The 25,443-nt window shown below is 43.2% G+C and overlaps 1 protein-coding gene across 1 annotated transcript in view; it reads right to left on the reverse strand.

Moving 5' to 3' along the window:
* Window positions 1-7,345: 7,345 nt before the first annotated feature.
* Window positions 7,346-25,443, reverse strand: part of LOC126456503 (glutamate receptor ionotropic, kainate 1) — a 338,468-nt gene continuing 320,370 nt past the window's right edge. Inside the window, exons 15-17 of the mRNA XM_050092256.1 lie at window positions 22,353-22,453; window positions 20,681-20,875; window positions 7,346-7,525 (exon numbers count right to left, since the gene is read on the reverse strand). Of these exons, the coding sequence (XP_049948213.1) occupies window positions 7,346-7,525; window positions 20,681-20,875; window positions 22,353-22,453 (476 nt within the window). The remainder of the gene's footprint in view (window positions 7,526-20,680; window positions 20,876-22,352; window positions 22,454-25,443) is intronic.

Below are 25,443 nucleotides of genomic sequence, written 5' to 3' on the forward strand. Positions count from 1 at the left end.
AATATGATGATCCGGACGTGCGTACAACATAAGAAAGTACAATTACTCGATAACTCGATTCAGTCGTATCGACTGATGAAAGAAACGAACGAATATTGTGAGGGCTGACTGGCGGGGGCGGCGCGGGTGGCAATGTGGGCGGCGCCACAAGGGAGGGGGGAGGGGGAGCGGGGAGAGCTCCACACGTCCCCCATATGTATCTGGCACTGAATGTGGTAGTGACTACTTACTTAATTTGGTTTCAATACCAAAACCAATCACGACCGCAGAAGTTACACATCTAATGCACCTGCATAGCACTGCTAGGTTCAAGTCATGGGCGATTCTTTATATCAAACATCCTCAAGAAATCGGTGAACTGTGTCTGAAAGCTTGTAGGTGTTAATCCTTCACTGGATGTATGTGTGTGAGTGTATCTATGTATATCCACTGAGGTTGCAAATGGAACACGCACATACACTACGTGAGCAGAAGTATCCGGATCCCTGGCTGAAAATGATTTACAAGGTCGTGGTGCCCTGCATCGGTAATGCTATAATTCAATATGCTGTTGGCTCACCCTTAGCCCTGATGACAGTTTCCTCTCTCGCAGGCATACGTTCAATCAGGTGCTGGAAGGTTTCTTGGGCACTGACAGCCCATTCTTCACGGAGTGCTGCACTGAGGAGAGGTGAGGTCTCGAGCGACGTCGGCGCTCCGAAACATCCCAAAGGTGTTATATAGGCAAAGGTCAGGACTCTGCTTAGGGCAGTGTATTACAGGGATGTTATTTTGTGTAACCACTCCACCACACATCGTGAATTACCAACAAGGTGCTCGATCGTGCTGAAAGATGCAATCACCACCCCCGAATTGCTCTTCAACAGTGGGAAGCAAGAAGGTGCTTAAAACATCAATGTAGGCCTGTGTTGTGATAGTGCCACGCAAAACAACAAGGGCTACTAGCTCCCTCCATGTAAAACATGACCACACCATAACACCACCGCCTCCGAATTTTACTGTTGGCACTGCATACTCTGGCAGATTTGCCTACACCCTGCCATCGGATCGCCACACTGTGTACCGTGATTCTTCACTCCACTCAACGGTTTTACACTTTTCAATCGTCCAATATTTATGCTCCTTACACCAAGCGATTCGTCGTTTGGCATTTACCGGTGTGATGTGTTGCTTATGTGCAGCCACTTGACCACGAAATCTAAGGTTTCTCACGTCCCGCGTAACTGTCATAGTACTTGCAGTGGGTCCTGATGCATTTTGGAATTCCTATGTGATGGTCTGGATAGATGTCTGCCTATTAGACAATACGACCCTCTTCAACTGTCGGCGGCCTCTGTCAGTCAACAGACGAGGTTTCCCTGTACGCTTTTGTGCTGTACGAGTCCCTTCACATTTCCACTTCACTATCACATGGGAAACAGTGGACCTAGGGATGTTTAGGACTGCGTAAATCTCGCTTACAGACGTATGACAGAAGTAACGCCCAATCACCTGACCACGTTCGAAGTCCGTAAGTTCCTTGGAGCGCCTCATTCTGCTCTCTCAAGACGTGTAATGACTACGGAGGTCGCTGATATGGAGCATCTGGCAGTAGGCGATAGCACAATCCACCTAATATAAAAAACGGATGTTTTTGGGGGTGTCCGGAAACTTTTGATCACATAGTGTTTATAGATAGTGTAGCACACCGAACACAAAGCACAAAGGGGTAGTGCATTGGCGGAGCTGCCGTTTGTACTAAGGTGATTCATCTATAAGCATTTGCAACGGCAACAGACTTAAAATGCGAAATAGTAGTTGGAGCTAGACGCATAGTACATTCCACGTCAGAAGACATCGTTAGGGAATTCAGTGTTCTCAGATCCATGTGTCAAGATTGTGCCGAGAACACCAAAATTCAAGCATTACCTCTCACCATGGACCACTCAGTGGACAGCGGCCGTAATTTAACGACCAAGAGCAGAGGCTTTTGCGTGGGGTCGTCAGTGCTAAAAGACAAGCAACACTGCGTGAAGTAACCACAGAAATCACGTTGGACGTACGACAAACGTATCCGTTAGAGCAGTGCGGCAAAATCTGCCGTTAATGGGCTCTGGCAGCTGACGAACGACTTGAATACCTTTCCGGCAGGCCAAATCTTCATTTTCGCATTCAGTATTTCCGTTGCGCACATTCATTTTACACCCGCCTGGAGTAGCACCTTGGATATGCTGTGTCTTTGACTTCCGAAAAGTGTTCTGTTTTTCCCTGCAGCCTAATAAACAGAATACCAGCGTAAGAAAATATTGCACCAGCTGTATCACTGCAGTGAAGAGTTTCTCTCAACGGAGAGTAATTTTCAGACGTGAAAGTAACTTCGGGAGTACATCAGGGGAGTCTTACAGGACCATTAGTTTTGACAGTATATAAAAGTGACCTAGTAGATACGTCTAAAGGTCGACGAGACGTTTCGGGACGACATTATATACGCTAGTTCGATGTGTGCTAGTCCGTTGAGGCTCTTCAGGATGATATTATGTAAGCCAGCTATACTGCAGCGAATTGCTGGAAGACCAGCAGGAGATCGGCACTTGGTGCAGGGATTGACAGCTGACCCACAGCATAAACTACTGGAGTGCACTGCGCATAGAAATGCGGAAAACCCATTATCACATAATTACACGACGGTTGAACAATCACGGGAAGCAGTTAAAGCCACATAACACATGCGGCGTCTCTCCTGGGCTCATGAGTCTACTGGAAAACCGTGAGCTGGTCAGATGGGTCCCGATCCCAGTTGGTAAGAGCTGATGGCAGGGTTCCAGTGTGGCGCAGTCCCCACAAAGCCATGGACCAAGTTGTCAACAAGGCGCTGTGCAAACTGGTGGTGGCTCCATAATGGTGTGGGCTTTGTTTACATTTAATGGACTGAGTACTCTGGTCCAAATGAACCGATCAATGACTGGAAGTGGTTTGTTCGACCACTTGTTTCCAAACAACAATGGCATTTTCATGCATGGCAATGCTCTATGTCACGGGGTACCAGTTGTTCGCGTTTGGCCTGAGGAACATTCTGAACAATTCGACCCACCATTTGGCCACACAGATCGTCCGATACGAATCCCATCGAACATTTATGGGGCATAATCGAGAGGTCAGTTCGTGCACAAAATCCCGTACCGGCAATACTTTCGTTATTATGGGCAGGTATAAAGGCTTCATGGCTCAATATTTCTGCATGGGACTCCAAACGACTTGTTGTGTCTACGCCACGCCGAGCTGCTGCACTAGCCGGGAAAAGGGATGTCCGACACGATATTAGGAGGAATCCCATGACTTTCCTCACTTCCGTGTTTGTTCATCATCTTCTGCTAAACTCCTGACCCGGTATCAACCAAACCTAGTACACGTAACACCAATTGTCGAGAGAGAAATAATCAGGGCTAAAAGCCACCTAGCCCTCGTTGGAGTGAAGACACAGATTTTGGATAAATAGACGGGAGTGAATGAGGTGTTTAGAGAGAGTGGAAAGAGGAGATGAACTGATATGGAGGGGAGGAGATGTGTAAATAGATGTGCAGATGTGCAGAGAAGGGTATGGACAGTTAGAAGAGAGCAGAGGAGATGGACAGACGGGGAGAAAGAGGAAATAGATAGAAATGGCGGGGGAAATAGAGAAGGGGTAGGAGAAGAATGACAAAGGTATGGGAGAGGAGGATGTGTGTGCAATATATGTGGCATACACATGTGCAGAAGAAGCTCTGGGTGGAAGTCTAGCATATATTACAAAACAAAGACACCATACAAGATGGGTTTTTAGAAAGATTTTTCTATGATAAATATTTGTAACACTTACCTTGCAATCCCAGCAAGCTGGCTGTACGAGTATATACCGGCAGTTCTTTTCCTTATGACATGCGACATCACAGGTACAATCACAAGCATCATCTTTATTTCGAAATGTAATAAAATGCATTATTGACACAGAAGTAATTTGTGTGTGACTCAGAAATTAATCCTTAAATTAACAAATATAATATAACAGTCGGTGTTTATTGTGAAAATATATTTCTGAAGAATCATGGTATGTCTTTTATAGCTCATGAGATGATGGAAGGATGCGGTAGGATGACACTCAGTGAATAATACAATCCTCTGTGCGTTAATAACATGTTATAATTATTTAAAACACCAGCAGCAACAACAGTTCACAGTTAGTGAATAGCACAATCAGTTGTCTGAAACAGTTAAAACAGAGATAGAAAGATCATGTTGCGTCCACTGTTCGTAGTTTAAAATTTGCGGCTATGAAATATATGACATCATCGTTTCAGAAGGTGGGTTTTATAATAATATTTAAATTGCTACTGGTTTTTATAGTTAGTCACACCAAACCTTGTCTTATGTAGTAACCGTTTTTCATAAACTATCTTTGGCAAAAATATCAATCCCTGGTTCATTTAAACATTTATTGTTTGGTCCAGTCTCTATTAAGAGCTCCTTATCCAGTGAAGACACTACGTATGTAATATCTGGATACCACGTCAAGTACATACACGAATAAACCACACTTCGTGCTGAACGAAATCAGGCATTAGGAATCGGAGTGCAAGCCAAGGTAAGGACGGAAAACCGTGTCTTCCACTCCGATTCCGTGCTTGGGTTCAGTTATCACAAAACATTCATCCATAAGTCTCTGCTTCTGTCCCCCATGACTCCTGAAATTTAATTGTTGCCATGTGCCTGCAGCACAGACTTTTTTAAATTGTGAATGTGCGAGAAGTACTACTCCTGTCGAAGAGTTTCAACGAATTTACACACGCCACAATCTACACTGGTTTTCAGACTCTGCAATAGTTAAGAAACAAACTCTCTAATTGTCGTATGTATAGTAGTATTGATATTTGGAATGCTCACCACCCACAAAACTTGTCATAAGTCGACGAACCACCGAAGTGAGAGAAGAGAAATGACTTTCTTATCAAACGAAAATCACTGTTAAAATAATTCACTTCAGGAAAGTGATAATGTTCATTCAACAGTTTTAGATCAGTTTATGCCTCTAACTCGGCCGTGGTATTTGTCTTTGATATCACTATTAAGTTGCACTTAAAAGTGAAATGTTGTCCGTGAGATGCTCCATAAGTTGATGCAAGCAATCCATAACACCAGTTCTAGCAGCAGATGCTGCCACTTCCGGGTAAAAGAGTACCTTGCCCAGAATAGGGCATCGCACGCAGATAAGAAGAAATGTCGTAGATATATTCATTTGGTCGAGGTCTGGAAGATTTGTGAATAATAACGCTAGATATCATACGTGAAGTCTGTCTAAATGATGCCTAATGAGAATAATAAATATACACGATATGTTCTGCTATTTACACACACATAATACTCATATGACTTTTCCCTAAAGCCCTTGCAGGAGTTCTTGCACAGATAATACGTTGAAAGCGTGCCGAGATAAAGGTGTAATTCCCTGCCATATTATCAGAATAACAGCACTATGAAACGGTGTAGACAGGAAATTTCACTGATGTGCACCTGAGAGACCAGAATGTTTTTCACATACTGGAGAGCATAACGTCGAAATAGGTCCATAGCCTTATCGTATATGCGTCACTGTGAAACAATGTTAGAATTCTGCTACACATGAGTTGACAGACTGAACCTCGAACCAACTAACTTTGAAAACTTGTCACAGTAAATAAACACTCGGGAAAGACTCTTTATATCATGCGGCCACTGAAGCGATACTTCATGTGACAATTAATGCACCTACATCATTTCAGGATATCTTTACTTGTAGCCTTTGTACACCTCGAATATTTAAAGGACTGTGTGCACCACACTGACTTAAGACCATCTTTTTCCAGAGGTTAATGTAGTGTTGATTTGGATTTAATGGATTGGAAGCTAGCTATTGATATTTTTTGCACGAAGTTGACTTACAGTCTATCCAATCTATTAACCACGTAACTATGATGAATAAAATCGTAATGCTGAGTGTATTTACACATATACCTATTTGAAGATGGAATAAAAAATTTCTCTCTCCGTGTTATCTTGTTCTCTCTTCCTCAACTACAGACCACTGAAGGGCCATTGGCCAACAGTACTCGTTTTCTCTGAAAGTCTATGATGAATCCTTTAAAGAATCGATCCATTTGTTATTGGAGAAATCAGTTTTTCCCGCAGCGGATTAGTCTTGGTTCAAGAAGTACCAAATGATACACATTTACTTCAAGAAAATAAAACAATAAGAATCGTACTGATATCTAACACTCCACTTTCAATAATATTTGTGTCTGCAGTCACGAAGAATTTATATCCCTCTCATCTTACAGAAAGGTCTGAAGGAATAGTGGCAGTTTTATGTTTCAGGATTGAAGTTGCTCAACATTCAACATTCACTGACCGAAACATGCACAGTGTTCCGATATGGGCACATGAGCAATGGTACTCCCAATCTCATGGTAGTGATGGAAGAAAAGAAGGCGGCTGTAAGTTCATGACAATAATTACCCACTCCAGCTATTCAGCGACATACACAACTCTCTGGCTGATACATGTGCAGTCTCTCTCAGCGAGGAAACAGTGTTGTAATTAATACTTGAAATAGAGCTGGACGAAAAGAAGCATATCCAAATTCTAGTGAATAGTTGACCTCTCCATCAATCCAACAATGTACATAGCTCATCCGCATAAAGAAATGCCAGACTCTAGTGTATACCTGTGAGGTTCAGTGGAGCAGTATTTTCTATGTATGGGGATGCAGCTCTACATTCCAGTATCTGGTTGCTCACTGTGTCTAACGACATGCACCACTATCGGTCTGATCGTACTACAGGGTTTGACTGTGGACTGTGATGAAATTAGTGTAGGCAGTCCTTTAGATGAGGTTGGATGAAAACAGACAGCTCCACCTTCCATGGAACGAGGGTCACTGCATCTGTCTCGTGAGAGGCACCTTTCTTGAGCTGACGTACATGCTTCTTCGCAAAGTGAACATGTAATGTACAGCAATGCAGTACATCCTTAAGACTGGAGGAAAAGAAGTAGGTCTACATGCCAGGAAACTGTTGCCCACTGTGTCTTTCTGATGACCACATTTGGGCAGATATGTTGAGTCCCAATGTGGAACTGTGCAGGACAGTGATATACCGTTGAAGCTGGAGAAAAAGAAGCGGCTCCACATATCAGGGAAGATGCCCATTGCGTCTTTCTAGAGTGGTGACTCTTGGGTTGAGAACCGAGCTGGATCCCAATGTAGACCTGTAATGGACATCCTCGAGATGATGCTGGAGGAAAAAATGCAGCTCTGCACTCCAGGAAATGGTTGCTCACTGCAGTTGTCCAGCAGGTATCACCACACTTTGGTTGACGGACGCACAGTGTCCCAGCGCGGACCCCCGACGCCCGGCGGCGTCTCCCACTCTGGTGTCGGCGGCAGCTGGGTCAGAGCCTGGCGGTGTCGAGGCGCGGCGGGCTGGTCGCGGCTGCCCTCAGGCGCTCGTGGGCGCGCGCCATGGCCAGCGAGACGAGGCTGGCCGAGCAGTAGTCGTGCAGCGGGTCGGGCACGACGCAGCGGTCGGCGGCGGTGGCGGTGTCTGCCGAGCTGGCGGGCGAGGGCGGCGCCCCGGAGCCACTGTCCGCGTCCGTGCTCGTCCCCGCCGCCTCCGCCTGCCACTAGGGGGGGTCGTAGTCGGCCGCGTGGTGCCCGTGGCTGTGGCTGTGCACGTGCCCGTGGTTGTGGTTGTGGGCGTGGCTGTGCCGGTGCTGTAGGTGCAGCGGCAGCTCGATCGGGACGCCCAGGCTGCCGCGCTGCCAAACACACAGTCCAACAGTTAGTTATCACTTCATGGTTCAAATGGCTCTAAGTTTTGGGTTGTTTGGGGGAGGAGACCAGACAGCGAGTTCATCGGTCTCATCGGATTAGGGTAGGACGGGGAAGGAAGTCGGCCGTGCCCTTTCAAAGGAACCTTCCCGGCATTTGCCTGGAGTGATTTAGGGAAATCACGGAAAACCTAAATCAGGATGGCCGGACGTGGCTCTAAGTACTATGGAACTTAACATCTGAGGTCACCCGTCCCCTAGACCTAGAACTACTTAAACTTAACTAACCTAAGGACATCACACACATCCATGCCCGAGTCAGGAGTCGAACCTGCGACTGTAGCAGCAGCGCGGTTCTGGACTGAAGCGCCTAGAACCGCTCGGCCACAGCGGCCGGCTATCACTTCACGCTAAAATCCAGCACTGTTTTCCTAGTATTATATGTATGAAATCAAATCAGTTTCCAAAATTCCATCAATACATCATAGTATATTTCGTTTGGATTCCTGAATAGATTCACCAATAAACTCCAGTGGTTTTCTTCAAAACTGGATCAACAACCACCAAACACTGATTAAACGAAGACACGTCTCGCTGAGGCTGTAATTTTTAATTGCTGTTGGTAATTGCAACCTCACAGTCAAGACTCAGCGGAAATATTTTCACGAATCAAGTTCCACTAACCTGTTCCATATCGAACACCTACTGTTGCCATCTGTCTCTCGCAATCTACGTTTCTGCTTCATCTGTCCACCAACAAACTTCGCACCAACCTAGTGAAATACTAACCAGCTCTCATTGTTGGGTAATGAAGTACATGCCAATACCCACCAACTGTACCAAGTGGAACAGTCACTTCGTAAAGCCCCACACTTGTCAGTATAATACGGTTTTTTGCAATCTTCAGGGATTATTCCGCTAGTTGCCGTGTTATGTACCCCTCCAACTTCCCTCACCCATTTCGCTGCTGACGATTATGGGCCCACAGTGCCATGTGTGTGAGGTGGAGCGGAAGTACACTGTCAGAACCCGGGCCACTGTCCTCGGTTTGTTTACCTGTGCCACCGAGTTCATGATGCCGGATTGGAGGCGCTTCTAGGTAATATGATTTATATGACAGCGCTCAGCGAAAGATAGGCATCAGGACTAACTAAATATGGCAGCAAGTTAGCCGAAACAGGGAACAATTTGGATGACGCCACCCAGCCGAATACCCGAGAGCATTTCAAGATACGCCAGGAAAACTTAATGTCACTCACCATGAAGTTCGTCGATGACCACATAACGTTACAATAATGAGAGGACCAGACATGCAAGGAGTATAATTTTAATATTTATGACAGAAAGGCAAAGGTTATGGCTCGTAAAGGAAAAGGATCTGTGAGTTCCAAAATAGCATTAAATTTACCAAGGTTTAGGACCTTAGGTTGTGACGTAAGCAACTTGCTGAAAATGTTTTTCTGAGTATTTATTTTGGAAACAAAATATGCTAACAGTTTAAGCGTTTGCTACAGTTTAGTTTGCCTATGACCGGAAGTGATGCCGGATCCCAGCCTGACAGATTGGTTGGCGGCAGGAATGACTGACCGAAAATGGTGCTGCGACCCGGAAACCAGTAGCAAATCGCAAAAGATAACTAAAAAACATCACACATATATAGAAATAAAACGACTCTGGTCAAAATAATTACTGCCTTAGTTGCTGATCCGCCAATGAATTATTCGTGAAAAGTAATGGGAACCTTCATGAGACACACGGTATATATTAAATAAATATTATATGATGTTTAGTATAGTACACAACCACTACGCAACAACATGAGCAATCAGTCGAAATTAAAATACTCGTATCATAACACAATTGATTCTCCAGTTTTGATACACATCTCAGAGTCACGGACATCACGAAACCGAAACGAAAGGCCTATATAGGGCACTGAAGTGGAAGCTACGAGACGATCGAAACGTTGCACTCGGAATGAACAGATAAGGAAAGAAGACATCAGAGGTGATTTAAGTATTTATTCAGTTAACGAATGAACAACATCGAAGAGAACAAAATGGCTGGAGCACATCGATATGAAACCAGAAGAAAGTCTAGCAAAAGTAATATTGAACTTTGATCTTGAGAAAGCCAGATCCCAGTAAACCACGAAAGAGAAGGCTAGTCCAAGATGGGAAAAGGCGAGGTACGTAACAACTGAAGTGGAGAAAAAGACTATTACAAAACAACTAAGGTGAATGGTGGGAGAGTACCTAGACATGATTTATTTCACAATCTTGTCAGATTCGTTCTTGTACACCCACTCCAATTACCTGATAATGTACAGGATGTTAATTCTTAGGACTCGTCACATACGCTATGTGATCAAAAGTATCCGGACACCTGGCTGAAAACGACTTACAAGTTCGTGACGCCCTCCATCGGTAATACTGGAATTCAATATGGTGTTAGCCCACCTTTAGCCCTGATGACAGTTTCCTCTCTCGCAGGCATACGTTCAGTCAGGTGCTGGAAGGTTTCTTGGTGAGTGGCAGCCCATTCTTCACGGAGTGCTGCACTGATGAGAGATGTCGATCGGTCGGTGAGGCCTGGCACGAAGTCGCCGTTCCAAAGCATCCCAAAGGTGTTCTATAGGATTCAGGTCATTACTCTGTGCAGGCCAGTCCATGAAAGAAACGTTATTTTCGCGTAACAACGCCGCCACAGGCCGTGCATTCTGAACAGGTGCCGTGTCATGTTGAAAGATGCAATCGTCATCCCCGAATTGATCTTCAACAGTGGGAAGCAAGAAGGTGCTTAAAACATCGATGTAGACCTGTGCTGTGATAGTGCCACGCAAAACAAGAAGGGGTACAAGCCCCCTCCATCAAAAACACGACCACGCCATAACACCACCGCCTCCGAATTTTACTAATGGAACTACACACGCTGGCAGATGACGTTCACCGGGCATTCGCCATACCCACACCCCGTCACCGAATCGCCACACTGTGTACTGTGATTCGCCGCTCCACACAACGTTTTTCCACTGTTAAATCGTCCAGTATTAACGCTCTTACACCAAGCGAGGCGTCGTTTGGCTTTTACCGGCGTGATGTGTGGCTTATGAGCAGCCGCTGGACAATGAAATCCAAGTATTCTCACCTCCAACCCATCTGTCATAGTACTTGGAGTGAATCCTGATGCAGTTTGGAATTCCTGTGTGATGGTCTGGGTAGACGTCTGCCTATTACACATTACGACTGTCTTCAACTGTCGGCAGTTCACATGGTTCAAATGGCTCTAAGCACTATGGGACTTAATATCTGAGGTCATCAGTCCCCTAGACTTAGAACTACTTAAACCTAACTAACCTAAGGACATCATACACATCCATGCCCCAGACAGGATTCGAGCCTGCGACTCCGGACTGAAGCACCTATAACCGCTCGGCCACAGCGGCCGGCTGTCGGCGGTCTCTGCCAGTCAACAGACGAGGTCGGCCTATACGCTTTTGTGCTATACGTGTCCCTTCACGTTTCCACTTCACTATGACTTCGGAAACAATGGACATAGGGATGTTTAGGAGTGTGGAAATCTCGCTTACACACAAGTGACGCCCAATCACCTGACCACGTTCGAAGTCCGTGAGTTCCGCGGAGCGCCCCGTTCTGCTCTCTCACGATGTGTAATGACTACTGATGTCGCTGATATGGAGTAACCACCAGTAGGTGGCAGCACAATGCACGTAATATGGAAAAAATATGTTTTTGGGGGTGTCCGGATACTTTTGATCACATAGTGTATCTAACTCACACCCGTATCCTTTCAGAATAAATTGTGAGGGCTTCTATGTTTTATTTCACACTGTACTAACTTTGTGTAAGCATCAGGTGTCGATCACACATTGCCAAGCCTTATCCCACCTGACTTTCATAACATCGCACGCTATTAGTTATGTAAATTGATAATGTCCAATTTTGTCAGATCTGTTTACAAAATCATAATCCTCTTCCCACTCACGTAAGTTGCTAAGAAGTAATTCCGTTGTAGCAATATTAACTACAGACATATCGGTTCCAAGTTGGTATTTTGAATGGAGCAGTAGTAACGTTTGGAGTAAATGTCGTAGAAACGAAATGAACAATTTCAACGGTGTTTCATCTCCGAATTCCGATGAATAATTTCGGAGAAATAACAGTAATCAGAAATTTGGAATTTGAACATACAACTGATTTGCTGCCTTATGCATGAATGTGTGATTTTGTATCCAAATGAAATACGATTAGTCGGTCAAAGAAGAAAACAGAATGTTACACCAACGAGATATTTCGATTTTGCCAGATTGTGTATTTATTTCACTCCATTCACTACAGACTGGTGTCATATTCTCTGTCCCTTCTAACCGGGCAGAAACAATGGACTCTCTTCGACACCCTCAGTTAGTCCCACAAAACGACAGATAAATAAGCTTGGCTAACAAATCGTAATCCAGTGCGTAGGCTTTTGCTTTCACGACATAGACGACTGGAGTGACTCTGTACTTTGGAATCATAGTTGGATGACGTGTGGCGTCTCATCACTTTCGGTGATAAATCTCAGTTTGTGCTCTGCTTCTGATGACCGTCTTTTGCGTGTTTGGCGGCACTAGAGGAAGATCCTGCCAACGTGTGGAATGATGCAACGGAGTTATCCCTAATTCCAGAGTATGAGTGGGCACCGAGTATCACTTGAACTAATCAGGGAACTGTGAAGGTACTGTAACCTCATGACCTAGTGTGCTATTTCTCGTTTACGAAACCATAATTCTATTCCCAATCACGTAAATTGTTAGGGATTAATCCCGAACGTACATAAAGACTTAAGTTGTAGCAATATTAACTGCAGACATACCGATACAACTTCGCAAAGTTTCAAAACATGGCTGCTTGGTTCTTCGTTTTTTGAATTGAGCAGTGGTAACGATTCTATTAATGTCTTAGAAATTAACTCAACAAATTCACCGGTGATTCATCTCCGAAATCCGATGAATAATTTCGGAGAATTAACGGTAATTATAAATTTGGAATTGGCCTTTCAACAGGAAAATGGCAACAGTATGGACTTTCTGCTTGATGTTGAAGTACTTGCAGGTCGGCAAAATCTCCCGCTATGTCGCCTACAACGCACGCACAAGACCAATTGAGACATCAACTCTACCCCGTTGCCAGTATCTAGTTTTGCAGCCCTAACCGATCATTAGAATCAGGGGAAATTCATAGTCTGTATTACACCCTTTGAAACAGAATATGCTCGTACACTGATAACTGACTAAGAGTGTGTTCGTACTTCAGATTTCCTTGTTGTTCGTTTAATTAGAATTTGTAATTACTGAAAAGAAAACACATAACTGCCAACGCGTGTAGTTCACTTCATTTTATTCTCTCGTAGTAGGTGCTTAACATTTTTGCCTCTGTGTACAGATGTAGATTAACTGCAGGAGCAATGGTGAGATAACGACAGGCTTACTGTATACAAACGTTCAATACCGTATGCAAGCAAATTCGTCACCGAGCGAGGTGGAGCAGTTGCCAGCACAATGGACTCGCATTCCGGAGGACGACGGTTCAGAGCCGCGTCCGGCCATTCTGATTTAGGTTTCCCGTGATTTCCCTAAATCGCTTCAGGCAAGTTCGAGGATGGTTCCTTTGAAAGGGCACGGCCGACTTCGGTTCCGTATCTTTCCCTAATCCGATGGCACCGATGACCTGGCTGTTTGGTCCACTCCCTGGAATCGACCAACCAACCAACCAGCCAACCAAAATTCGTCATTCCCTAAATCTGGATTAAAAATGTTAACGTTGTCTGCCGTGGTTTCCTGCCGCAAAGATTGTTGTTCTTCCGCGCGCGTTGTCCCCTTTCCACGCCAATATGTGAGAATAGTGTCGTATGTGTGTTTGTACACTATAGGTGAGTTTAATGGATGCGTGTATAGTGTAGTTCTGTCTCTGTTGTATGATGGCGACGGGAGAAGGGAGAGCATGAAACCTGGTGCCGGTACATAACCTCCTTTTCTCGAGTAGTGCCAAGGAGGCCACGGAGATTAACATCCCTATCCGAAGGACGGGTCAACATCAGCAGTGTATCACACCCTCATTTCACAAGACACTCCGGAGAAGTGTGGAATTTAATCCAAGACATTGGCGCAAAGACTAGTGATCAGGTACTGTACGCAATCACCATTCCTCCCCTTGCGGCCTAATACAATTAATGAAAATATCAGTCACCACCAGGATCCTAACCGGCCCAATTCCGAGTCAAGCGCCAGCGCACAAACGTGCGTTCGCGACTTCGGCTACAATGGCAGACGTCACGAGACTTCTATTGCTTTCCAAATCCAAATCACAAAAGCCTCTCGATATTTCTCCTTTCTACATCGGAGTTTCCACGTTTCAGCACTATCGGGGCAAAACTTCATAAAAAAAAACAACATTGCACCAATATTTTACATATATGTGTATTCAAACGACAACTATCCTGCTTCATTTCTTTGCTATAAATATTCATGTTTTTATTTCTTCATTATTTATCATGTTACTGTTATTTAGGATCCTACGTACCTAAACATATTAATTTGTTCCACTAATTCATCACAAACATTTACTCCTACCTTCTTTGCTTGGCTTGTAAATACATTGCCATAATACTTTTCTTATTTATCATCATTCTCTCTTAAGATACAGATAGTTCTTTTAACTTCATTTTGACTTAGTAACACCATGTCATCAGCGTATCATAAACATTCGATTGTCCTTCTTCCGCTTACCACACGGCTGTTTTGTTGGAAGTATCTGTTAGTTATATCACGTAAGTACTAAACAGACCAGGCAAAGTCTTTCTAACCCGTTTTAAAATCCTTCTTCCTTACTTCTTAACAACTTCAGTAAGTCATAGCGTAGGTGTTTCAGAACGATACACCCAATTTCACAAGACTATACCCTCTACTTGAATGAAGAAAGAAACTTACGGTAGATTTTTAACTTAGGCGAAGCTTTTATTTTTAAAAGAGCCATCCTATTTTACAAGGGTATGTCTTTTACGTACATACTTTTTACTGCAATGCTTAAGGATCAAAGTTTTCATTTGTCTTTCACAAATGTTCAGTGTGGCCTCCACGCTCCTGCGTGGCAAGCACCCAAACGACAGTCAAACTCATCCCCTACTTTTGCGAGCAGTCTACAGTTACTGCATTCAGTGCCGTCCCTATACGGCGTTGCATGTCAGAAAACGTTGTGCTGCGGTGGCTCATAAGTCTAGGCTATTTTTTAATTGAAGAGTTGCTTGAAAAACAACATGGTTTGGCAATCCAGATTATGTTATTCGATAGAGAATTATTATGTGCTCTGCAAAATAGTGTGTTTAGTTTTTTTATACAGACATACTTTCTGTTCTTTTCAGGCCATTAAAACGAAGATGAATGGATTGAATGGAATGCACAATCTAGCGAGTATGGAATATGGTTGAGATCAAATCGGAGAAAGGCGAAAATAACAAGAAACAACAGAAATGAGAACACGGTTGGTGTTCACGAAGTAAATGAAGTTAAGGAATTCTGCTACCTAGGTAGCAAAATAAATGAAGTTAAGGAATTCTGCTACCTAGTTGGGAAAATAACATCTGACAGACGGAGTAAGGAGGACGTAAAAAGCAGACTAGCACTGGTAGAAAGGGCATTCTTGGCCAAGAGGAGGCCAGCATTATGTGACTGTGAACACTGACTGTGGGAAACCCGGAAAAGAAGAGAACCGCAGCAGTTGACATGTGGTACTACAGAAGAATGTTGAAAATTAGGTGGACTAATAAGGAAAGCGATGAAGAGGTTCTGCGCAGAATCGGCAAGGAAAGTAATTTATGGAAAACACTGACGAGAAGAACGGACAGGATGGTAAGACATCTGTTACGACTTTGCGGTTAGAGTCCATGGCTGACTAGAGGGATCTGTAGAGGATAAAAACTGTAGAGGAAAACAGAGGTTGAAATACATGCAGCAAATAATTGAGGACGTAAATTGCAAGCGCTACTCTGAGATGAAGAGCCGCATGAAACCTGACAGAATACAGATGACAAAAAAAAAAAAAAAAAAAAAAAAAAAAAAAAAAAAAAAAAAAAAAACGGAAATGTCAACTCGACACGAAAGAGCGTTTTCGACACCTTCTGTTTTTTGCGTTGATTCGAGCTGCCAAAACGACGGAGCTGCTCGAGGCACTTGTAAAGTGTATGGCGAAGAAATAATGTATCTTAGGACACCTCAAAATTGGTTTAAGGGGTTCAAAGACGGCAGTTTTGACCTCAAAGATATACATGACCCACCATGAATTCCTTTATCGGAACGAAACAGTGGATGACGAACTTTACGTCGAAGATTTTCAACGACTCATCTAAGCCTGAGTGGCGACACGGCGCTCTTTTGGAACACTACGTCGGCATCACATCGCCAAGGAAGTCGTTCAAACGCTTGGATGGAACGAGCTGCCACATCCTCCGTATTCTTCCGTCGCGGCGTTTTCGATTTGAATTTGTTACGATCCCTCTCGAATGAACTGTATGGGGTTTCTTTTAATAATGACGTGGCTTAGCTTGCCAACTCGGTGATTTCTACTGCCGAGACGCCGAACAGTTTGTTGAACATTGGGAAGAAATTGTAAACAACAGCGAAGAATACATATTTATTCACTTATGAATCATTTCTTGATCATTTTTGTGAAAACTTAAAAAACATAAAAAAGTTGCATGCCTTCTGAGCCAAAACTATAGGAAAATAACGCGCCGGCCGAAGTGGCCGTGCGGTTAAAGGCGCTGCAGTCTGGAACCGCAAGACCGCTACGGTCGCAGGTTCGAATCCTGCCTCGGGCATGGATATTTGTGATGTCCTTAGGTTAGTTAGGTTTAACTAGTTCTAAGTTCTAGGGGACTAATGACCTCAGCAGTTGAGTCCCATAGTGCTCAGAGCCATCTGAACCATTTTTTTTTTTAAATAACGCACAGAGACGAACTCTTTTTAGAAACTCCTACCAAAATAAAATTATATATCGTGAGATCTTGGAGGCAGATGGTACGACACGAGATCCGTACGCTCCTTGCGATCGGTCCATCGATGAGACAGTACCATGATCCTTACGGAAAGAGCGACCAGGAGTTATCATTAAATAGAAAATATTGGAACGGAGAAAGCAAAGCTCATTTTGTTGTTTAATTTTCACCATCTCGTCTCAACGTACACTGAGTCTAGGAAGGGGGAGCTAGCGAGTGAGCTAGCTCCACCAAAAGGAAGAGTAAGGTCTGACGTCCCATGGAGAACGAGGTCAATAGAGACGGAGCACAAACTCTGTCAGTTTTAAGGATGTCAAAAGAAATCGACAGTGCCCTTTTACAAGATACATCCCGGCCTTAACTAATTGATGAAAGTCACGGAAAACCTAAATCTGGACGGCTAGATGGGGATCCGACCCGTCATTCTATTGAACGCGAGTCCAATGTGCTCACCACTGCGGCACCGCGCAAGGTCTAACTACACTAAGGGGATCGCTAAAGGCAACTGAATTATTCGGTAGCTGACAACAGCCGCCCAGGTACTCGCTTAGCTTCGTTGCTTAAATTAAATGTCACCCCATCTAGAACAGAAGATGACAGAGAGAAGGACGAAGTACTGAATTCAGTATTTCGGAATTGCTTCATCGTGGAGAATCGTGTTACGATTACTCTTTGCATTCAATGCACGAAATGACAGGTACTGAGATAATAGTACGCGGACTATAAAATCAACTAAAATCGCTCAATAGTGGAAAGGAATCTGGACCCGATGAGATTCCAGTAAGCTTCCACAGAGATTATGTGAATGAACTTGCAGTAGCACATCGTAGGTCACCGGAACATCGAAGAGGCGCAGGTCATTATTGTTTTCAAGATGGGTCGTCGAAATGATGCACGCAGTTACAGGCAGACGTGGAAGAGATATGGAACACGTTCTGCTCTCACACGTTATGACGTTCCTCGGTCCTTAAAAGTCTGTTCTATAAATACAAACATGTGTGCCGTAAACACAGATCTCGTGATACAAAGTTCGCTCTCTGGTCCACGGAATCCAGAACGCCGTACAGAAAAGACCTTGGTCGATATCGTGTCCTCCACTTCCAGAAGCCATTCAGTACTGTCCCACAAAATACGCGCATACCTATTGTCAGATCAGACTTCTGAATGGATCCATGACATTCTAACTGACAGAACTCAATGCGTTATAATGACAGGATGAAACCGATAGACGTCAAGGTAATTTCTGAAGCGCCCCAAGACCACGTGATTTCTACAGTCGCGGAATCGAAAATCTACCCCACCGTTGGAAGACTTTTGTACTTAGTGAAGGAGAATATATTACTGATGAGTAAAGCTTCTGTTAAGTGTATCTGTTGTGTTCATTAAAACGTATGGTAAAACGCTACTGGCATACGCATCAACCTAATAGAACAGTGGTTTCCAAACCTTCTGATACTGTTACTCCCAAGTAGAAACAGTTACTGGCCAAAACCAACTCCACCCTCTACCCTCCCCCTCCCCCCATACAAACACACCATGCCCACCATTCACCAACCCCAAAGCCCGACCATGACGAAAGATTAAGGATTTACCTCTTGTAGATGTTTCACTGAACCAGAAACCAATGAGCCAATGTGGCAGTTGGTACTACTTTTTTCTAACAGTTTTTCTTGCAGAATGATGTAGCAATTCTCAGTACATAACGAGTGATACCTGACTCTCTATATTAGTCTACGTTGACCCATTGTGGATATGAGACAGCGGATGATCGCACATTTAACAATGAAATTCACCAAATTGCCCTGAAGTTGACATGTTATTTTATTTTCAAATGATTCATATGGCTCTGAGCACTATGCGATTCAACTTCTGAGGTCATCAGTCGCCTAGAACTTAGAACTAATTAAACCTAACTAACCTAAGGACCTCACACACATCCATGCCCGAGGCAGGATTCGAACCTGCGACCGTAGCGGTCACGCGGTTCCAGACTGAAGCGCCTTTAACCGCACGGCCACACCGGCCGGCTATTTTATTTTCGCTACCAGTTATGGCAATCCATTATGCCATCTTCAGGCCCCATATGCAATTTTCAAAAGTAATCGATATTCATATATTGGGACTATGTGTTTCTGGATGTGGTGAGTTCGTAGCTCGAGTGCTTCCTTCGAAGACTTGGTTCGCAGGAGAGCTTCTGTGAAGTTTGGAATGTAGGAGACGAGGTACTGGCGGAAGTAATGCTGTGAGGACCGGGCGTGAGTTGTGCTTGGGTAGCTCATACGGTAGGATAATTTAGGTTATGTAGTGTGTAAGCTTAGGGACTGATGACCTTAGCAGTTAAGTCCCATATGATTTCACACACATTTGAACATTTAAAATGCCCACGTTCCCCTTTTCATGGTCAATGATAGAATGCACTTTGTTCTGATGGCGTGCCAAAGAGGAGCATGGCGCGGAGAGTATTCCTAATTTATTTCACTTCTCTTTTCTCCTCCTCTTCTAAGATTTCTTTTTTTTTCCTTACACATGTTTATCCTTCTCACGCACAGCTCTCTATCTGCAGCCTATTTGTTTTTTTCTCCTGTGCTCCCCCAAAAAATAACATAAAAAAGTTGGGTTGCTGCTGATGGTGAGACTGTATACTCATTTACGTTAACAAAAAGAGAAAAAAAGGATGTTGCGGAAATACAGCTATCTATTTATGTTTTACGTTTTCAAGGGATATTGTGTTATGTTATGAAAAACGTCGTCTTTTATTTTCATACACAAGAGGTTTTTATTTGTTTTCTCATTACCTTCAAATTTTGCTCATGTAACAAGTGTTTTTTCTCTTTGAAAAAAATAAAAAAATAAAAATAAAAAAGTTGTTAGAGCACTTGAAAAAATTAAAAGAAGATGGTAAAAAAGAAAAAACAAAAAACAAAAAAGCTCCGTAATCACTGGGTCGCTGGATCGAGTACCGTTCATTAGCTTTTTTTATTTTCAACACAGTCATTTTCTTTACTATTTATATTACAATTGATATAACTGGAATAAAAGAAAGTTGGTAGAGCACTTGCGTGCGAAAGGTAAAGGTCCCGATTTCGAGTCTCGGTCCAGCACACAGTTTTAGCCTTAAAAAAAAAAAATGGTAGAGGCTGCGAAAGGCAAAGGTCCCGAGTTCGAGTCTCGGTCCGGCATACAGTTTGAATGTGCCAGGAAGTTTCATACTTGACTGCAAGCTGTAACTTCAGCCACAGAGTGACACGCGTTAATGCTAGTATTAGAAAACCATGTAACTACTAGTTGCTTTTGAAACAACAATTTCAGTATTATGAAATTTTAGTGATATTTTAAAAATTAATATTTCGTGATAGATACGAGGACAATGTGAAGGATGATTTGAGGAGCCTAGGTATTGAAGGTGAATGGAAGGAAATAGCCCAAGACAGGGACAGATGGCGAAAATACGTTGCTGCGGTAATGGACTCTCGAGTCCGGTATGACCAGTGAGTGAGTGAGCGTGAGTGAGTGATAAAAACACAGTCGAACCCCTTTGTTTTTACCTCTCAGAAAACATTCATTTTACTCCAGCTTGGGACCCACTGCTGTAAAACATACTGTCTTGTCAGATCGGATGAAAGTTTTACGAAATTCTCTGTATTTTAAACACAGTGTGTGTGTGTGTGGCGGGGGGGGGGGGGGGGGGGGTGCGGTGCGCAGCTCTGCAGACGCCGCACGCGCTCGCCGGCAGCGCGGTGGGGAGTGACGTCAGACCCAGCCGGGCAGTGCAGTGCAGTGGCTGCAGCCAGCAGAGCCTCATAGCTATACTCACGTGCGAGCGCAGGCCGTTGGCCGGCGGCAGGTCGAGCACGGCGGGGACGTAGGGCGCGCCCGAGGCGGCGGGGGCGCACTTGGAGCACTGGCGCTTGAGCGCCGGCCGCTGGCGCGAGCCGCGGCAGCGCAGCGCGAAGCACAGCTCCTCCGCCATTTCGGCGCACAGCGACTGGTGCGGCGCCGGCGTCGCGCGCTGCAACCACGACAGACAGCAGGTGCCACCCGTCCTACCAGCTCGTCGGACCAGCTTCCTCGTGTACAAAATATCCACATATTCGAATCCCTTACACCTACGACGCTAATAATGTGTCAATAAATGTTCAGCCAGAAACGAACCGATCATGTCTGTACTAGGGCTGCTTATATATATATATATATATATATATATATATATATATATATATATATATATATATATATATATATATACGCAGGGTGTACCAGCTATCTTGTCCACCCAAAATATCTCTGGAACAATAACAGCTATTGGAAAACGACTTTCACCGGTATGAATGTAGGGCTGGGGCCCATGAATGTACATATTTGGAAACATTCTAAAACGAAAGCATATGTGTTTTTTAAGACGAACTTATGTTTTTTTTAAATGGGCCTCCTATATTTTTTCTTCAGCAATCCATAGCATGACAAAGCACATACACAATGGCGATTATTGCATCGCAATGTTCCCATTACATCCCGAGATACTGAGACGCGAAGTTGACGCTTGAAACACCCGACATGCGCTGCTAGCGCACGTCCTGTGGCTTAGGCGTGAACACCATGCTCCCCGTAATCGCGATGTGATTTACATGTGTAATCACACCTCCATACTTATCAAGAGGTCCGAAACGAATAATACGGTCTGCTGCCATCCTGCATTAACGTCGTACATTCCAGCAGGTATTTATTCCATAGGCTAGGGGTGATGCGGTTCTGTAACATATCTGTGTACCGCAACGTTAGTCACAAAGTTAACTTCGCTTTGCGTTAATCCGTTACTAAAAAGCTGTTACTAAAATGCTGTTTAGGCAGAACGACTGTACAGAAGACGATTCCCTGACAAGCCATCGCCTTCGCGCCGGATGTTTGGTCGTCTCGCATCTCGTCTACGTGAAACGGGAAGCTTAAATCCAAGACCTCGACATCGTCCTAGAACACCCACAGATGAACGTGCTGAAGTTGCTGTGCTCGCTAACATAGCTGTGAATCCTCAAATCAACACACGTCAAATTGAACGTGAAGTTGGTGTGTCGAAATCAAGTGCACAGCGTATTCTTAAACGTCATAAATTTCATCCTTACCATGTTCATTTACACCAGGATCTTCATGGAAATGACTTCCGCAATCTAATCTTCCTTCAATCAATAATTGTGTATATCACGCAATGGAGTTCATCGTAGATCAATCAAGCTTACGTGCTCCTTCACTACATATGTCGAGGCCAAAGATTCACAGGTACGTCGTTAATTAATTCCGCTAAAATCTGTCTGCTCATGGACGACAGAAAAAAAATCGCATGTCTTTTGAAAGCAGATGATGAAAAAGAAAAATACAGGAAACACTGTGCATAACGTCAGATAGCAGAGCGAGAAAAGAAAGAAGGAGCGAGGAAACGTGTTTCACAGTAGGAAAAAGAAATCTTAGGTTTAACTATTAAAGCGAGCACTCACCAGTTCTGACTGCGTGTTTCTCTTGGAGTTGTAGCAGAACTCGAATATCGCTACGATTACAGCGATGGCGAGACCACACAGCAGAACTACGAAGACGCCACCTGTAATGATGGAACACTGTTAGTGCAGTTTGCTAACTCAAAAACAGATGATCAATTATTGTAAAAGGTAGTAGACAAGCGACGCTGTATCTCTATATAACGTGATGATATGCATCTACAGGCAAAGAAATAACTGCAGTTTTAGGAAAATTGGATGATTTATTCAAGAGAAAGAGTTTCACAAAGTGAACAAGTTAGTAACGCATTGGCCCTCTTCTGGCCCTTATGTAAGCCATGAATCGGGTTAGCTTTGAATGACAGTGTTATTGGATGTTGTTATGAGCGACATCGTGCCAAATCCTGTCCAGTTGGCGTGTTAGATCGTCAAAATACCGAGCTGGTTGGAGGCCACTGCCTATAATCTGTGCAACCATTCTAAGTTGGAGAGAGTTCCTGCGACCTTGCTGGCGAAGGTAGGGTTTGGCAAGCGCGAGGATAAAAAGTACAAACTCTCGCCTAGTGTTGGACATCATCTTGCTGAAATGTAAGCCTAGGATGGAAACAAGACGGGGAGACAGGGCGTAGAATATCAGCGACGTACGACTGTTTCGTAAGGGTGACGGGGATGACAACAAAGGGGTCCTGCTACGAAAGGGAATGGCACTCCTGGCTGTCAGGCCATATCGTCGGAGACAGTCGGTTTTGCATCCCACTACTGTTCATGGCGTCCTCAGACACGTCTTTGGTCTGGAAAATCAGATATTGGGGTAGAATTGTCTTCAGTCGTAAGTCCCACTTCGAACTGAGCCAGATATCTACAGAAGACGTGCCTCCAGACGCAACGGACGGCACTGGGATTCCAATCTGAATGTCGCCAGCCAGACGGCCAGATAACCAGGCGTGATGGTCTGGGGTGCCATTTGTTTTCATAATGGAACCCCTTTGATTGTTAACCGCCGCACACTTACAGCACAACAGGACTTCGGCGATATTCTTGCACCTCATGGTAAACAATTCTCGGCTTACACGCATCATCATCATCGTCATGTTCTTCCAAGGATTAGGTGTTATAATCACTTGTTCCGGTCTCTAACGTCCATCCATTCAGCCATCTCTTACGAGATCTACGTAGATCTCTCTTTCCTACCGGCCGATAATTTGTTTTCTTTTTTAAGCACTCTATTTTCTGTCATTCTACCAACATGATACATCCGCTTCATTCCATTGTCTTCTGTCTTGTCATACAACTGGGAAGATTTTTTAATCTAATCTTGTAGATTCAATCTTTGTTTTATCCATTTCATTATTATAGTACCTCAAATCTCTCTTGAACTTCATCTCTGCTGCTTATATATGTAACTTTTCTTGTTTTGTTTACTGTCCACGATTTGGAACCCTGTACAACACTAGATGCAGCAGTAACTTTATAGAATTTCACTTCTTTCCTTTCTTGATTTTTTCCTAAAGTTTTTCTAATTGTTCCACAGATTGCTCTATATTTATTAACCTTCTTCTCAATACCTTTGCCATAGTTAAAAGCAGTATCACATCCTAGATAACTGAAGTCGTTACTTTTTCTAAAGCTTTCTCATTTAAAATTATTTTAGATCTGACTGGATTCATTCCTTTGAGAGCAGGTATCTTCGTCTTCTTTGCAGATATAGTTAAGTTATGCTGCTATTTATAAATTATCTTTTTGTTCTTGTATAATTATCTGCTCATCAGCATACAACAGAGTATTTAATGGTACACTAGATTCTGTTTTAATCCCTAACAGTATTTCATCTTTCCACTTCATAACTAGGTCGGCAGAATTTAAATTAAATAAAGCGGGTGATTTATTAAAATTCCATCTGACGTTTTCGGACCTAAACTTATTACTAATATTGTATCTACAATACCCTCGACTCTTTATAGTATTAATAATGTATTTAGGAAAAATCTTTCCAATATTTACCACAAACGCGGTCTGTTGACCTTATCAAATATTTTTTCATAATTAATAAATCCTTAAAGCCTTTCTAAGCCAAATTCCTGACGTTTCTCAGCAATTTCATTCATACAACTATATTATCACAAGACGACCGTCCCTTCCTAAAGCCAGATTGTTCCTCTGAGATTACTACATCAGCAGTAGTTTGTAATCTTTGTTGAAGAACCATCCGATAAATTTTATATCCTGCATTTAGTAGATTTATTCCTCTATAATTTCCTATGTCTTACAAAATATATAGAAATAACTTTAGCTGTGTTCCATTTTTCAGGTACAGAACAGTTCTTCCATTACATATTTAAAAAACTGAGGAAGCAAAATTCGAAACTAATCTCTCTATACTTGATTAATTCAGCATGAATTCTACCTAGCCCAGTAAATTTTCCATTTTAGTTACGTTTCGAGCAGCTTTTAAATCTTCTATGTCTATTTCATCTACAGAGTTGTTACCATTTCTTATAGAATAACTTTCTTCAGTATCTTCATCATACCATAAATTTCTGTAATGGTGTATCCATTGATTTTCTGTTATTATATTAACGTTTGCAGTAAATTTATCTGTTTTATTCTCATGCTTAATAGGTTTAAACGCTATAATCCGTCTTGTGTGAAAGTCATGTTCAACATTAGCTTTCCCAGGTTTCACTATGATATCTTTTTATCAAATTCTCTATTGTATTTCTTTTCTGCTTATATATTTCGCAGGTTTCGCTTGTTCTGAATGTAAATAGGCATTATAACCATTTTTCTGTAATATTGTTGGCTATTCCTTTTTCTATACTTATAGACTCCTTTTCCCATTTGATACTTTAATTTTCTGTAGTACATCATTAGCTGTTTTCAACATTGCTGATTTTAATCGTTCCCATTCATCTTCAATATTGTCCTTAGTTTCAACTATGTGGAATTCGTGTGTGGGTTTTGATATAAATTCTTTGCGCTTCCCTCATGAAAAACATGAACTTCATATTTCAATTTCTGGTTTAGATTTTATTTAGCTTTGTGTGTGTATCCTTCATCTTGCTTGTATTTCAACCTTTGAAATGACTAGGAAGTT

This window comes from Schistocerca serialis, chromosome 1 (assembly GCF_023864345.2).
Source record: "Schistocerca serialis cubense isolate TAMUIC-IGC-003099 chromosome 1, iqSchSeri2.2, whole genome shotgun sequence".
Classification (NCBI taxonomy): domain Eukaryota; kingdom Metazoa; phylum Arthropoda; class Insecta; order Orthoptera; family Acrididae; genus Schistocerca; species Schistocerca serialis.